The sequence below is a fragment of the Rhincodon typus genome, chromosome 7, assembly GCF_021869965.1.
Source record: "Rhincodon typus isolate 14 chromosome 7, sRhiTyp1.1, whole genome shotgun sequence".
In the NCBI taxonomy this organism is placed as follows: domain Eukaryota; kingdom Metazoa; phylum Chordata; class Chondrichthyes; order Orectolobiformes; family Rhincodontidae; genus Rhincodon; species Rhincodon typus.
This window is the reverse complement of record NC_063338.1, coordinates 93674500-93688861: the sequence shown is the minus strand read 5'-3', so window position 1 is coordinate 93688861 and position 14362 is coordinate 93674500. Positions and strand designations below refer to the sequence as shown.

Below are 14362 nucleotides of genomic sequence, written 5' to 3'. Positions count from 1 at the left end.
TGTCTCTATTAAGTCACCTCTTAACCTTCTTCTCTCTAACGAAAACAGCCTCAAGTCCCTCAGCCTTTCCTCATAATTTACAACTTCCACTATTGACTTTTTTTTTTTAAACCTTGATTATATAAAACGTAAATGGATTATGATCAAAACTACTACAATGTGCTACGACTGATACCTCTTTCGTATTCATTTCTTGAAATATCAGAAATTGCAGCAGGATCTTGATCAGCTGGGGAATTGGGCCAATAAATGGCAAATGGAGTTTAATATGAGTAAGTGTGAGATGTTGCATTTTGGAAAGTCAAAACAAGGTAGGAGCTTCTCGCAGGGCTATAGAGTTAACTTACATAGATTTCTAAATGGCGAAGTTGCCAGACCCACCTTAATATATGGCAGCAGAAGCCAGCCCTCACACTTTGGACCTTTATCCATGATGCAGTAAGCTTCTAAATGCAGGATGTTTGGGTGGTTGAACATCCGATGCATTTCCACCTCATTAAGCGCATTTTTGCGATCTTCTTTGTCATGGCAGATGATGCGCTTCAGGGCGTAGAACTTGCCATTCTGAACACTCTCCACCAGATCCACATAGCTGAATCCCCTGAAACAAAAAAGGGAGAATGGAGTGTGAACGGAGAAGGGAGACACGGTCTACACATAACTCACAGTAACAACCACCACATGTGCTGAAGAGCAGGCAGCTGGACTGCTGTGCCAAACCCAGAGAGATAACCAAGGAACATCCCAGGATTAGCATATTGCATACAACTTTCATCCTCACATTCAAATCACTCAAAGGCAACAAAAGCACTTCACAGGAGTGTAATCAGATAAAATCTGAAAAAAAAAAAGTCTTCTACAGAGAAGATAGATGTGATGAGAAGCTCTGTAACCAGCTCCAGTCGCACAGCCCTGACATTGCTATACACCTCCAATTCTGACTTTTTATGCATTGGAATGACCAATGGTTCATCAATAGCACATGAAACTTTAGCAGCCGAATCCCCACTATCAACATACTGGGTGTTTCCAAATACAGTAGCTACAAGATCAGGTCAAAGACTGGGAATCCTGCAAGGAGTAACTCACCTTCTGACTTCTCAAAGCCTGTCCACCATCTACAAGGCACAACTCAGGAGTATAATGGAATACTCCCCATTTGCCTTAATGGGTGCCGCTCCAACAACACTCAAGAAGCTTGACACCAAAGGCAACGCAGCCCACTTGATTGGCACTACATCCACAAACATCCGCTCCTCCACCACTGACACTCAGTAGCAGCAATGTGTATCATCTACAAGCTGCACTGCAGAAATTCACCAGGCCTCCTGAGACAGCACTCGAAGGACAAGGCTAAAAGACACATGGGAACAACACCTCCTGCAAGCTCCCCTCTGAGCCACTCACCATCCTGATTTTTCTTTTATTCATTCACAGGATGTGGGCATCACTGGCTAGGCCAACATTTATTTCCCATCCCTAATTGCCCAGAAAGCCATTATGAGTCAATCACATTGCTGTCGGTCTGGAGTTACATGTAAGCCAGTCCGTCAGTTTTCTTCCCTAAAAGGGTATTAGTGAACCAGATGGATTTTTCTTGGCAATTAACCACTGTCAATCACTGGATTCAATCTCAGAACTATTTCCCTTTAACTGAATTTAAATTTCACCATCTGCACTGTAGATCTCTGACTCTGTAATAAGCAAGCATGGGCTGACAAAGTGGCAAGTAACATTCACGTCACACAAATATCAGATGATAACCATCTGCAACAAAAAGAGAATCTAACCTTTGTCTCTTGACGTTCAACGCCATTACAATCACTGAATTCAGGGGGATACCATTGTCAAGAAACTCAACTGAACTAGCTGTATAAACACCTACAAGAGCAGGTCAGAGACTGGGAATGCTGCAGGAAGTAACACACCTCCCGACTCCCCAAAGCCTGTCTATCATTTAGAAGACTCAAGTCAGGAGTGTGATGGAGTACTCCCACTTGCCTGAATGAGTGCAGCTCCAACACTCAAGAAGCTTGACACTGTCCAGGACAAAAGCAGCCGACTTGATTGGCACCACATCCACAAGCATCCACTCCCTCCATCACCAATGCTCAGTAGCAGTAGTGTGTACTATCTAACAAGATGCACTGCAGAAATTCACAAAAGATCCTTAGACAGCACCTTCCAAACCCACGACCACTTCCATCTAGAAGGATAAGGGCAGCAGAGACATGTGAACACCAACTCCGGCAAACTCCCCTCCAAGCCACTTACCACCCTGACTTGGAAACATCACTGTTCCTTCACTATCATTGGGTCAAAATCCTGGAAATTCCCTCACCCCACCTAACCAAGGGCATTTGGAGTCTACCTACAGTTAGATGGACTGCAGTGGTTCATGAAGGTGGTACCTTTACAAAGGCTACTAGGGATGGGCAATAAATGTTACCCAGTCAGCTACATCCATGGCCATGAGTGAATAAAAACAAAAATCGCTGTGCCCCAAGGTCTAGAAATTTCTTCCTGAACTTCTCCATTCTCAGTTAAGGTGCACCTTAAACCCTCTCTCTTTGACTAAGCCTTTGCTCACCTGATGCGCTAAAGCCTTGTGCCACATTTTGTTTTGATAACCATTTCTGCTTTTGGATGTTACGCCTCATTAAGAAGTGTTATTTAAATGCAAACTGCTTTCACCAAGAACTTAGGTGTCACTCTTCATTACCAGCAGATTAGCACATCGAGAGTCTAACTCATTTGTGCAATTACACTATATGATGTATTTCATGCAAACAGTTCTGCAAGTCTTGAAAATTCTTTAAATGTTTGTGCTGAAGATCTGAAGGTGGGGTATAATGTAGCTGAAACTGATCCTGATCCAATACTGTCCAGCAGGCATCACAGGATATATGAGCAGGAACTGAAACCACGTCATACGTAACATCCTGAATGCTTGTCTGGGTGATTCATTGCTGAGCTAGGATTCAGCCTTTAGACTAACTGGTCTGCACGGCTGAAATATTGTTACGCTTCCAATAACATTGGAGATGCAGAGGAGAGGCACAATTTGAAAACCCCTTTACGAGGACATACACAGGAACTAAGAGCAGGAGTAGCTGATGTCAGCTCCATTTTCCCACACACTCTCCATAGTCTTTAACCCATTACTAATTAAAGATTTGTCAATGTTCTTAAATATATTAAGTGTCCTGACAATCACTGCTCTTTGGAGAAGTAAATTCCATAGATGCACAACTCTGACAGAAGCAATTCCTTCTCATTACTGTTTAAATTTGACACCCTTTAAGGTAATTTTGATTTATAATTAGCAAAATCATGCTAAATTTTCACAAAGCACTCATGAGACCTCAACTTGAGTGCTGTGTACAATTCTGAGAACTGTACCATAGGATGAGTGCCAAGGCCTTGGAAGGGTCTCATCAGAATATAGAGATAGATCTAATCAATCAGTGCATTGAAAATTGTGAGGGGATTTCATATAGCAAGTAGAAACAAAATGTTTATTCTCATCATAGAGATAAAATAAATAACTGGCACAAGAGTTAGAAGGGAATGGGGAGAAATCTCTTCATGTAGGAGGTTGTTAAGATCTGGGTCACCACCTGGAAATGTGATTGAATCAGACCTCACTGGAACTTCGAGAAGCCAAATTAGACATGTAATTAACAGGGACTCATTCGTGTGCTTATGGGCAAGAAAACTGCCAGTGCAACTAAACTAAAGGCTGCATGGTCTTTATAAACTCCTCCAGTGGTGAAAGAGGCAATTCACTGATTCTAAACATTTACAAAGAATAAGCCATAATCCATACAAAATGAAATAAGACATAAAAGTGGGTTTAGTTACATACCCTTCGTCCAACTTCTGGATAAAGAAGTAGCGCTTATTATCAATAGTGATCGTCCCGCGAGAGCAGATGCAAATGGTTTGGCCCATGATCCAAGGGACATCGTTTAGATTGCTACAAAAAAAAAGGTAAGAAGAATTGTTGTGAAATCCAAAAATTACAGGTTACATTTCCACCTGAATAATCTTAAACTAACTCGTTGTAGCCGAGGATTCTGAATCATCTCAGTGAGCTGAGAGTGTTGCAGGCAAACTCCTGACTGGGAATTAGATTAAGGAGTTTGCATAGGGGGTAATCTAGGTAAAGGGGAAATCTAGGTAAAGGGGATGATCTTCCTGGATAGGTCAAGTAAAGGTGTAACACAAGAAAACGAGGAGGATGTTTCACCTCTCAAGCCTGTTCCATTGTTCAACTTGACCAGGCACGTCAATTCCATTTTCTGGTCAATGTTGCGCATCTCTCGATACCCTTCTCCAGCACAAATCTATCTCCAAATAAAAGCAAAGTACTGCAGATGCTGGAGATATGAAATATAAACAAAGTGCTGGAGAAACTCAGCAGGTCTTCCACATCTGGGGAGAGAGAGAGAGACGGGGGAGAGAGAGCTATAGCGAGAGAAACACACACAACGTTGAGCGCAACATGACCTTTTCAGAACACGAATAATTATACTGGACTCACAACATTAACTGTTTTTCTCTCTCTCCCCACAGATGCTTCCAGACCTACTGAGGTTTTCCAGCACTTTGTTTTCATATTGAAATTACATCCTTTTCTGTTTTGAAAATTTCAATTGATCAGAGCTGTTTTTGTGCTGAAAGTGCAGATCCCTTCAAACCTCTTTTACTTTTTCCATGACCTTCTAAATACAAGGAAATTTGAAGTAAAATTATCCAACCATCCTCCGAACTCAGCCCTGACTTCAGTATCATTAGTCAGGTGCTTTCAAGATCCTGGTTTTCACTGACTGTAACAGGGCTGAAATTAAGCTGCTATAGATTTACAAACACCTCAAGTTGCTGATAAGAAAAGGTTTTGGTGCTTTATTTTAGGACTTATCCACCAGACACTAAAAACACCCTTTTGCAAAGCCTCGGGCTCTCATAAAAAAGACACTCAAGTAACAAGTCAGATGAAATTACCCAAGACCATCATTTTAAAATCTATTTTAAAAGGGGATTTTAGGTTCCAGATGGTAACCTCAAACTGAAGCTTTAAAACATTCTGGCATGAAATTAAACATGAGCATAAACAATATCTTATCTAGTGGCATGTTTATGACTTCAACTGCGCCAGTTGTGGTGTAGCAGACAATTCCCCAGAGTGGTTCATGTGTGGCACGAACTTCCAGAGGATGTGGGTACAGTTACAACATTTAAGACATTTAGATAAGTACATGAATAAGAAACATTTGGAGGGATATGGGCCAAGCGCAAGCAGGTGGGACTAGCTTAGTTTCGGATTATGGTCGGCATGGACTGGTTAGAACGAAGGGTCAGTTTCCGCGCTGTATGACTCTATGACTCTAGAGTACGACTATGACCGAAGACCCTCGAACCTTGAGGTGGACAAATCAGTTTTACAGCTGCTTTGGAAGACAAACTAGGGATGCATCTTATGTGCTCTGCAGAAAGCTATGCAGGTCTCCAAAAAGGATTCCCAGCCACATCTGAAACAGTCACTTACAATAATGAAGGGAAGCCAACAACACTATTTTTCAAATACTTGAGATTTTAGTGGTTACGTTTAAAGTGGACAGAAAGACAGAAAAAGTAGGAACTGCAGATGCTGGAGAATCTGAGATAACAAGGTGTAGAGCTGGATGAACACAGCAGGCCAAGCAGCATCAGAGGAGCAGGAAGGCTGACGTATCGGGCCTAGAAACAAAGACCTTTCTGAAGAAGGGTCTAGGCCCAAGACGTCAGCCTTCCTGCTCCTCTGATGCTGCTTGGCCTGCTGCGTTCATCCAGCTTATAGAAGATAGAACATAGAACATTACAGCGCAGTACAGGCCCTTCGGCCCTCGATGTTGCGCCGACCTGTGAAACTAATCTGAAGCCCATCTAACCTAAACTATTCCATTATCATCCATATGTTTATCCAATGACCATTTAAATGCCCTTAAAGTGGGCGAGTCTACTACTTTTGCAGGCAGGAAAGCTTTACACCTTGTTATCTCAGAAAGACAGAAAATGCTGGAGAAACTCAGCAGGGCTGGCATCTGTGCAGAAAGAAAGAGTTGAAGTTTTGATTGCAATATAGAATTTTCAGAACTTCAGAGGAGTCATACCGGACTTGAAACGTAAACAGAGTCCTCTTTCCACAGATGCTGCCTGTCCTAGATTCTCTAGCATTTTGTTTTAAACTTTCCTGTATTTTGCTTTTATTTAAAAAAAAACAAAAATTGACCTGTTGTAAATGCCAGAATAATGAAATTGCCTTCCAGACAGCATTGTTGGCGATGCTACACCACATGAACTGTGGTGGTTCAAGGCAGCAACTCACCACCCACCTCAAGGGCAATTAGACATGGAAGATGAACACTGGCCTACCCACCAACACCCGTGTTCTGGCAAAGAATTCTAAAACTAAAAACAAAAAGAACTGTTTTATCATTCGGTGGCTGTGTAGCTGAGTTGACTGGGCAGCTGGTTTGTGATACGTTGTGATGCCAACAACCTGAGTTCAATTCGCACAACGGCCAAGGTTACTATAAATAAACTCTCCCTCTCAACCTCTCCCATCACCTGAGGGGTAGTGACCTTCTGGTTAAACCACCAGTCATCTCGCTCTCTAATGGGTGAGCAGCTCCACAGTCTGGTTAAAACTATGGTGACTTTAATTTTTGAAAACAAACACCAAAAAGTGACACTTAAAATGAACTTAAATGCCACTGACAGCAGTTGAAACAATTAATCTGATAGGAAACAATATAATCAGCATAACTAATAATCCCAAAAAGACACTGATGCATCACAAAGATTACATGACTATTAACATAGTTTTACTAATCAGGATCAGCTAGAAGTGGAAGTTAACTTCCAACTGTTCCACTTTAATTCCAACTTGAAAGCAGAGTGCCTGCTCCTCCTTGCAATAGCATTTCCATTCAGGTAACTAGAGTGGGATATGATTAAAGTTTAATTTGTGTCCTAGTTTTGTGCAGTGTCCTGAACGACAAACAGTTCTGTGATGTATACTACATAACACAGGGTGTCTGTTACAATCGAATCAGAGATAGTAGGAACTGCAGATGCTGGAGAATCCGAGACAACAAGGTGCAAGGCTGGATGAACACAGCAGGCCAAGCAGCATCATAGGAGCAGAGAGGCCGACGTTTCGGGCCTAGACCCTTCATCAGAAAAGGGGAAGGGGGTTTTGAAATAAACCTAGAAACCGATATTCATTTCAAGCCCACCGACTCCCACAGCTACCTAGAATACTCCTCCTCCCACCCACCTTCCTGCAAAAATGCTATCCCCTATTCCCAATTCCTTCGCCTCCGCCGCATCTGCTCCCAGGATGAGGCATTCCACTCCCGTACATCTCAGTTGTCCTCGTTTTTCAAGGACCGTAACTTCCCCTCCTCAGTGGTCGAGAACGCCCTCAACCGTGTCTCCCACATCTCCCGCACCTCATCCCTCACACCCCGTCCACGCAATAAAAACCAAAAAAGAATCCCCCTCGTCCTCACGTACCACCCCACCAACCTCCGGATCCAACGCATCATCCTCCGACACTTCCGCCATCTGCAATCCGACCCCACCACCAAAGACATCTTTCCCTCCCCACCTTTATCTGCTTTCCGGAGGGACAACTCTCTCCGTGACTCCCTCGTCCGCTCCACACTCCCCTCCAGCTCCACCACACCCGGCACTTTTCCCTGCAACCGCAGGAAGTGCTACACCTGCCCCCATACCTCCTCCCTCACCCCCATCCCAGGCCCCAAGAAGACTTTCCACATCAAGCAGATGTTCACCTGCACATCTGCCAATGTGGTATACTGCATCCGCTGTACCCGGTGTGGCTTCCTCTACATCGGGGAAACCAAGCGGAGACTCGGGGACCGCTTTGCAGAACACCTACGCTCGGTTCGCAACAAACAACTGCACCTCCCAGTCGCGAACCATTTCAACTCCCCCTCCCATTCCTCAGACGACATGTCCATCCTGGGCCTCCTGCAGTGCCACAACGATGCCACCCGAAGGTTTCAGGAACAGCAACTCATATTCCGCTTGGGAACCCTGCAGCCCAATGGTATCAATGTGGATTTCACAAGTTTCAAAATCTCCCCTCCCCCCACCGCATCCCAAAACCAGTCCAGCTCGTCCCTGCCTCCCTAACCTGTTCTTCCTCCCACCTCAAGCCGCACCTCCATCTCCTACCGACCAACCTCATCCCGCCCCCTTGACCTGTCCGTCCTCCCTGGACTGACCTATCCCCTTCCTAACTCCCTACCTACACTCACCTTCCCTGGCCCCATCCCCGCCTCTTCGACCTGTTTGTTTCTTCTCCACCTATCCTCTCCTCCATCCCTCTTCTATCCGCCTCCCACTCTCTCCCTATTTATTTCAAAACCCCCTTCCCCTCCCCCTTTTCTGATGAAGGGTCTAGGCCCGAAACGTCGGCCTCTCTGCTCCTATGATGCTGCTTGGCCTGCTGTGTTCATCCAGCCTTGCACCTTGTTGTGTCTGTTACAATGCAGTTTTGTAAACTTGCCTCCGAGGAAATATCTTTTCAGAGCTTCCTGTGGTGAGATTGTTGATGAATTAAACAAAGCTCTTATCTGAATAGAAACCATAAGATCTGCAGATGCTGTAAATCAGAAACAAAAATAGAGACTGCTGGAAAAGCTCAGCAAGTCTGGCAGCATCTCTGAAGAGAAATCAGAGTTAATGTTTTGGGTCCGGTGACTTTCCTCAGAATTGATGGTAGCTAGGAAAATGAAGAAGGGTCTAGGCCTGAAACGTCAGCCTTCCTGCTCCTCTGATGCTGCTTGGCCTGCTGTGTTCATCCAGCTCTACACCTTGTTATCTCGCAGCTAGGATGGGGTGGGGGGGTGTAAATGATAGGTGGGGATACAGCCCAAAGAGAGAGAAGAACATTCGGACAAAGGAGTGGATAACAATCTGGCTGGAAGGGTGAAAAGCTGTTAATGGGGACTGTTATTGGCTAACAATGGATAGCGTGTAATGGCAGGCTATGTGATAACAAGGCCTGGCATATGGGATTAGAGGCTAGGACATGGGAGAGTTCAGGCCGATATTGAGTCCAGAGGGCTGCAAGGTCCCCAAGCAGAAAACAAGGCGTTATTCCTCCAGCTTGCACTGAGCTTCAATGGTAACACTACAGCAAGCCTGAGACAGAGATGTTGGCCAGGGGACAGGAGGTGTGTTAAAGTGATAAGCAACTGGAAGAGTGGTCTTTTTTGTGGGCAGAAGGCAGATGTTCTGTGAAGCGGTCACCCAGCTTACGCTTTGTTTCCCAAATGTAGAGGAGAGCACATTGTGAGCAGTGAATGCAGTGACTAGACTGTGGGATGTGCAGGTAAAGTGCTGTTTCACCTGGAAGGTATGTTTGTGCCCTTGAATACAGAGGAAGGAGGTGGTAACTGGGCAGGCGTTACATCTTCGATGGTTGCAGGGGAAGGCGCTGTAGGGCTGACGGGGGCAGGGTGGTTGTTGAGAGTGAATGAAGAGTGTACTAGGGTGTCCCAGAGGGAAATGTCCATGCAGTCCCATGGCAATCAGGTCATCGTATCAACTACAGTCACATCTGGTGATCTTCCCTACCCCACTGTCTCCAAGCTGTTAGCCCCCCATCTCTGCACAGATTGCTTCTACCTCCTTCCCAAAATTCACAAATAGGACTGCCCAGGCAGACCCATTGTTTCAGCCTGCTCATCTCTTCCTATCTTGACCTGGTCTTTTCTCCCCTGGTCCAGTCCCTGCCCATGTACATCCACGATTCCTCTGATGCTTTACACAAGTTTCGGTATTTCCAGTTTGCAGGCTCCAGCTGCCTCCTCTTTACCATGGACGTGCAATTCCTTTACACATCCGTCCCTGACCAGGAAGGTCTCAGGGCTCTCCGCTTCTTCCTGGAGCAAAGGCCTGAACTGTCCCCATCCACCACTACAACCCTTTTATGCTTGGCCAAGCTCATCCTCACCCTCAACAACTTCACTTTTGACACGTTTCATTTTCTTCAGGTCAGAGGGGTGACCACATGGGCCCCAGTTATGCCTGTCTCTTCGTGGGGTACATGAACATTCCTTGTTCTACTCCTATTCCAGTCCCCACCCACAGCTCTTTCTCCAATATGTCAATGATATCATCAGTACTGGTTCCCTCTCTCATCCGGATTTGAGAAAGTTCATCGATTTTGCTTCTAATTTCCAACCCGCCCTCACTTTGACCTGGTCGCTCGCCGATTCCCCCCTTCCCTTCCTCAACATCTCTGTTTCTATTTCTGGGGACAGACTGGCCACTAACATCCACTATAAACCTACTGAATCCCTGCATTCCATTTCCTGTAAAGTCTTCATTCCATTCTCCCAGTTCCTCCGTCTCCATCGCATATGTTCCAGTGAGGCCAGCTTCGACAAGGGATCCTCCGAAATGTCCACCTTCTTCCTCAACCGAAGGACTCCCCAGCACCGTTACTGACAGGGCCCTCAACTGGGTTTGACTCATCTCCCGCATTTCTGCCCTCAACCCCTCTCCTCCCTCTCGCAACAGCGATAGGGTTTCCCTTGTCCTTACCTAGCATCCCACCAGCATCCACGTCCAGAAGATCATCAGACGCCATTTCTGCCATCTCTAGCGAGGTGTCACCACCAGACACACATTCCCCTCCCCTCCCTTGTCCACCTTCCACAGGGACCGTTCCCTCCGGGACACCCTGGTCCACTCTTCCTTTACCCCCAACACCCACCTCTGCAACCACTGAAGATGTAACACCTGCCCATTTACCTCCTCCCTCCCCAATATCCAAGGGCCCAAACAATTCCTTCCAGGTGAAGCAGCACTCTACCTGCACTTCACGCAATCTTGTCTGTTACATTTGTTGCTCTCAATGCTGTCTCCTCTACACTGGGGGAACAAAGCATAGACTGGGTGACCACTTCACAGAACATTCTATATTCTTCTTGCAAAAAAGACCCTGAGCTTCCAGTTGCCTGCCATTTAACACACTACTCTGCTCCCTGGCCAACATCTGTCTCAGGCTTGCTGCAGTGTTCCATTGAAGCTCAACACAAGCTGGAGAACAACCACCTGGGGACCTTGCAGCCGCCCAGACTCAATAGTGAGTTCAATAATTTTAGAGCCTGAACTCTCCCACCTCCTAGCCTCTAACCCCACGGACCAGGCCTTGTTGTCACATAACCTGCCATTACACACTACCCATTGTTAGCCACTAACAGTCCCCATTAACATCTATTCACCCTCCCAGCCAGATTGTTATCCACTCCTTTGTCTGTCCAGCTGCTCTTCTCTCTCTTTGGGCTCTATCCTCACCTATCATTTATTCCTTAGCGCTCCTCCCACCCTACCTTCTGCATATAAACCAACATTTTCCTAGCTACCATTAGCTCTGAGAAAGGGTCACCAGACCCGAAACATTAACTCTGATTTCTCTTCAGAGATGCTCCCAGACCTGCTGAGCTTTACCAGCAATCTCTATTAAAAGCTCTTACCTATTTGTTTTAAAGGAATTTCAAATTTTAAATTTTCTTGATCACATTATTTAACACAAATGTGGATTCAGAGCAACCTCCTTTTATTAATAAGCAATCTTTACTACACTAATAATGAACTAAATAAATTGCATTTATACAGCACCTTTCATAAGCCAAGATGTCTTAAAGTGTGATACAGCCAATGGAATACTTTTGAAGTGTACAAACAGTTGTGACATTGAAATATGTGCACAGCAAGCTCAATGAACAGTGTCACAATTAGGAGATAAACAGTTTCAAATGAAGTTGATGGAGGGACAAATAGTGGCTCAAGCCACAGGGAGAACTCACTGCTCTTCAAAACAGTGTCATTTGACCTTCTGCATCCACTCAAGGAGGAGACTGGAGGCCATTGTTAATATCTCATCCCAACACAGTACTCAAGCAAAGAGAAAAGAGAGAATGTGGATATTTACAAACATCTTTGAAAACACAGTCAACATTGGAGAAAGTGGACATTCGACAAGTTATCCCCATAACTGGCAATACATTTTGTATTCTGTAAACCTCTGAGAAGCAATGAAGTACAAAATAAATGACATTACTAAAAGCCCAGCAGTCCTAGCACACATATAATCACAGTTCTAGAATATAAAATTATACAAATTCATGGCAAAGAATGGGATTGTTCATTGTATCCCTGAGAACTGAAAGAACCATCCACCTTAACCCCACATTCCAGCACTGGGTCCAAACCCCTGCAAAAGGCCCAAAACCCTTGCAATTTCAGACAGTGAGTTCCAGTTCCCCAGTATCCAAATTCCCCATCTATTCCTACCAATTACTTCAAAACTCTGCAAAGGAAATTGATCTTTCCTATCCACCGACTCCTCATAATTTAGTCACATCAATTAAATCTCCCTTCAGCCTTGTCCATTGAAGGGAAAAACAAATTCAGTCCTCATAAATAAACTTTTTCAATCCAGGCGACATTCTCAAATATCTTTGGCACTCCTTTTACCAGGACCACATCCTTCCTGTAATGCAGTGACCAGAGCTATAAGCAGTACTCTAGTTGTGGCCTAACAATCTATGGCAGCTTTAATATAGAAAAATGTCATTTACACCACTGTAAGTAGAGAGATAAACTGAGTACTGTGGTAAATAAATTCCAACCAGTGGATCTATATCAAAGAGCACAGCACTTCAACTGTTTGCAAATTCACCCATATTTTGAAATCTCTGAACATAGGGGCCAACATTAGATACTGTGCTTTGATTATACAAAAATTTTCATGATCAACTAATTTAAGATTATTTAGTTGGACTCACAGTATGGCTCACTTGTGTTTCCTACAAAGTGCATATATACATATACAGGGGACCCTGTCCTCTGCAGAAAGGGTGGGCATGTCCAGACTCTGCACCTGTTACAATGAAAGAAAGGCACAGGGAATAAACATTGCCTGATTTATTTCTCCATGGCAACACTTTGACCAGTCAGTCGACGTCCAACTAGTCAATATCATTTACTGTTGCAGTATAAATTGTTATTCCCTGGGAAATTTGATATCCTTGTGATTCTGCCCTGAGGAGTGCAAGACATAAAAAAAGGAACCTCGACAGCTTGTCATTCTATACCAGGGGGGAAAATAAAGCACGCTGCACCACAGGTAGGAGCAGGTTAACCAGCCTTCCAACCGATCTGACCTTTGGAGAGACAGCGAGAGAGAGAACAGGAGGAGGCCATTCGGCCCCTCATGCCTGCTCCACTCTTCAATAGGATCATGGCAGATCCTATTATTTACCTTTGTTATCCTAAGGGTTTAAGGCAATTAAAAAAAAACAACTTTTAAAGGAGGTGGGGGGAGGGTGATTGAGGAAGCTCACAACAAATAATTGAGCATGCGCAATCACTGCGGAGCATGCGCATAACTATGCTCTTGAAATCACGCATGCCTGGATCCGATGGTGCCCATGCGCCATACCCCAAAGCTTCATGGGTATTGTAGTTCCCTCCCCCGCCCGACCTATTTCTCAAGAAGGGTCTAGGCCCGAAACGTCAGCCTTCCTGCTCCTCTGATGCTGCTTGGTTTGCTGTGTTCATCCAGCTCTACACCTTGTTATCACTATTAATTCTCAACCTGACGACGCATCTCCAACCCCTCATTTAGTAAGACGCGGTTCGCTTTCCCTTTTTTATTAAACACACACAAAGCAGTTACTGTCTGCCCTACCGCTGTTACCGATGATTTTCTTCACCGTCGACCACTTCACGAAGGAGACCGCACCATAAAAGCTCCCCACTGCTGCCACCGGCGGCTCAGAAAGGCACCGCCGCGGCTCGCGGCCGTCAGGTCTCGCGAGAAGAGCCGCGAGGCCTCCCTGACCCCGCCCCATCCGCCTGGAATCTCGCGAGAATTGGAACCCCCGGGAGATTCCCCCGCCACGTGCTGGTTGCAGGGTTTAGGACCAAGACTCAAGACTGTAACCCAATAGAAATGGCAGTGCTTTCATTGTCAGCTTATTCTTGCTTTTAAAGTCACTCCTCCACCAGATAAAATTGCATGTAATTCACAGAATTCCCTACAGCGTGAAAGGAGTTCATTCCGTCCGCACCAACCCTCCAAAGGGAATTCCACCCAGACCCTGTACCTCCCAAGGCTAACCCACCTAACTTGCACATCTTTGTACCATGGGAAGAAACACAGGGAGAACATGCAACCTCCACACGGAGTCACATGAAGCTGGAATCCAATCCAGGTCCCTGCCGCTGTGAGGCCAGTAGTGCTAACCACTGAGCCACCGTGCCGCCC

General features: G+C 45.3%; 1 protein-coding gene across 1 annotated transcript in view; it reads right to left on the bottom strand.

The window, feature by feature from the left end:
* stk16 (serine/threonine kinase 16) overlaps positions 1–13917 on the bottom strand; it is a 37385-nt gene extending 23468 nt beyond the window's left edge. The window contains exons 1-3 of the mRNA XM_048599272.1: positions 13784–13917; positions 3869–3979; positions 382–601 (exon numbers count right to left, since the gene is read on the bottom strand). Coding sequence (XP_048455229.1) covers positions 382–601; positions 3869–3954 — 306 coding nt within the window. The 5' untranslated portion in view covers positions 3955–3979; positions 13784–13917. The remainder of the gene's footprint in view (positions 1–381; positions 602–3868; positions 3980–13783) is intronic.
* Between the last annotated feature and the right edge of the window lie 445 nt (positions 13918–14362).